The sequence below is a fragment of the Bison bison genome, unplaced genomic scaffold (genome assembly GCF_000754665.1).
Source record: "Bison bison bison isolate TAMUID 2011002044 unplaced genomic scaffold, Bison_UMD1.0 scf7180017864371, whole genome shotgun sequence".
In the NCBI taxonomy this organism is placed as follows: Eukaryota; Metazoa; Chordata; class Mammalia; order Artiodactyla; family Bovidae; genus Bison; species Bison bison.
This window is the reverse complement of record NW_011494943.1, coordinates 9,583,034-9,584,198: the sequence shown is the minus strand read 5'-3', so window position 1 is coordinate 9,584,198 and position 1,165 is coordinate 9,583,034. Positions and strand designations below refer to the sequence as shown.

General features: G+C 58.9%; 1 protein-coding gene across 1 annotated transcript in view; it reads right to left on the bottom strand.

Moving 5' to 3' along the window:
- PGS1 (phosphatidylglycerophosphate synthase 1) overlaps positions 1-1,165 on the bottom strand; it is a 37,398-nt gene that overhangs the window by 17,148 nt on the left and 19,085 nt on the right. Inside the window, exon 8 of the mRNA XM_010856517.1 lies at positions 1,006-1,070. Coding sequence (XP_010854819.1) covers positions 1,006-1,070 — 65 coding nt within the window. The remainder of the gene's footprint in view (positions 1-1,005; positions 1,071-1,165) is intronic.

Genomic DNA, 1,165 nt, shown 5'->3' with positions numbered 1-1,165 from the left:
ACCCGCCACACCCCACAGGCCAGCCCGCCTGCTGGAGACACCTGCTCGTGACACATCCAGGATCGGCCACGCGGAACAGCAGCAGAGCGCGCTTCCCCTGGCAGACAATGCCCCCTGCCCATGCAGGCACGTGGGCCTCGCAGGAGGAAGTGGGAACCACCCAACGGACCATAAGCTCTGAGTGGGAGCAGTGGTTCTCAAGGCATCAGAATCTCCTGGGGGGCTTTTCAAAGTTACCATGTTGGGGTCAACCCGCAGAGGGCTGGACCCAGGAGGCTGGGGGTGGCCTGGGCATCAATGCACCCCCAATGGAAACTAATGGTTTAAGGAAACAAAAGCCCAAGCTGAGGTTCAAAGTGATCTCAAGTCTAAACAACACAGATGAGCGGCCGTGACATACCACCACCCACTCCCATGGTGATCAGCCACCCTGGAAGCCCCCAGGACCAGTGTAGAAGCAAAACAGGTCTCTGAGCCACCAGCGAGAAGTCAGGAAAGCCAGGCGTTTCTTTTAGACGCAGGACTAACCAAGTGGGCTGTGGGTGTCCCCGAGCACAGAAAGGCGCGGTCACACCCAGAGCGGGGTGCACTCACATGGTGCAGCCGCCAGCAGTCCCTCTGCTGAGCGCAGGGCTCTGAGCCCCGTGATTCACAACCCCAATGCCCTGGGGTTGTGTCACATGGGGGCTGCTCCACAGACGCACACAACTGCCCGAGAAGGATCATTACAACGCACAGCTCACACTCCAACCCACCCTGGGGCAGTCCTGCACACGTGAGCAGTGCAAGCAGAGGGCCTCAGTTTCCTCCACTGCAAAAAAAAAAAAGAGCAAAGGTTTGACTCATAGAGGAAATGACCAGCAACAGTGAGGAAAAGACTGAAAAACGAGGCTGCCTGATGCCCAGTCAGTGACCCCTGGTGAGTCCTCTCTGTCCCCGAGAAGGGGAGGGCCAATGCGGGAGAGCTCGGATGCTCGAGGGAAGCGCGCGTGCCTTGCCCTCTACGTGAGGGGAGGGAGTGTGGGTACGCTTTCTAAAACAGCCACCCCAATGATCTGAGCGTCCGCGTTCTGGGTAGACACAAGGGAGAGATTTTGCAGAGCTGAAACGGACAGACGTGAGGATGACGACGCGCCCGCAGGGCCGTCATGAAGACAGGCGGGGC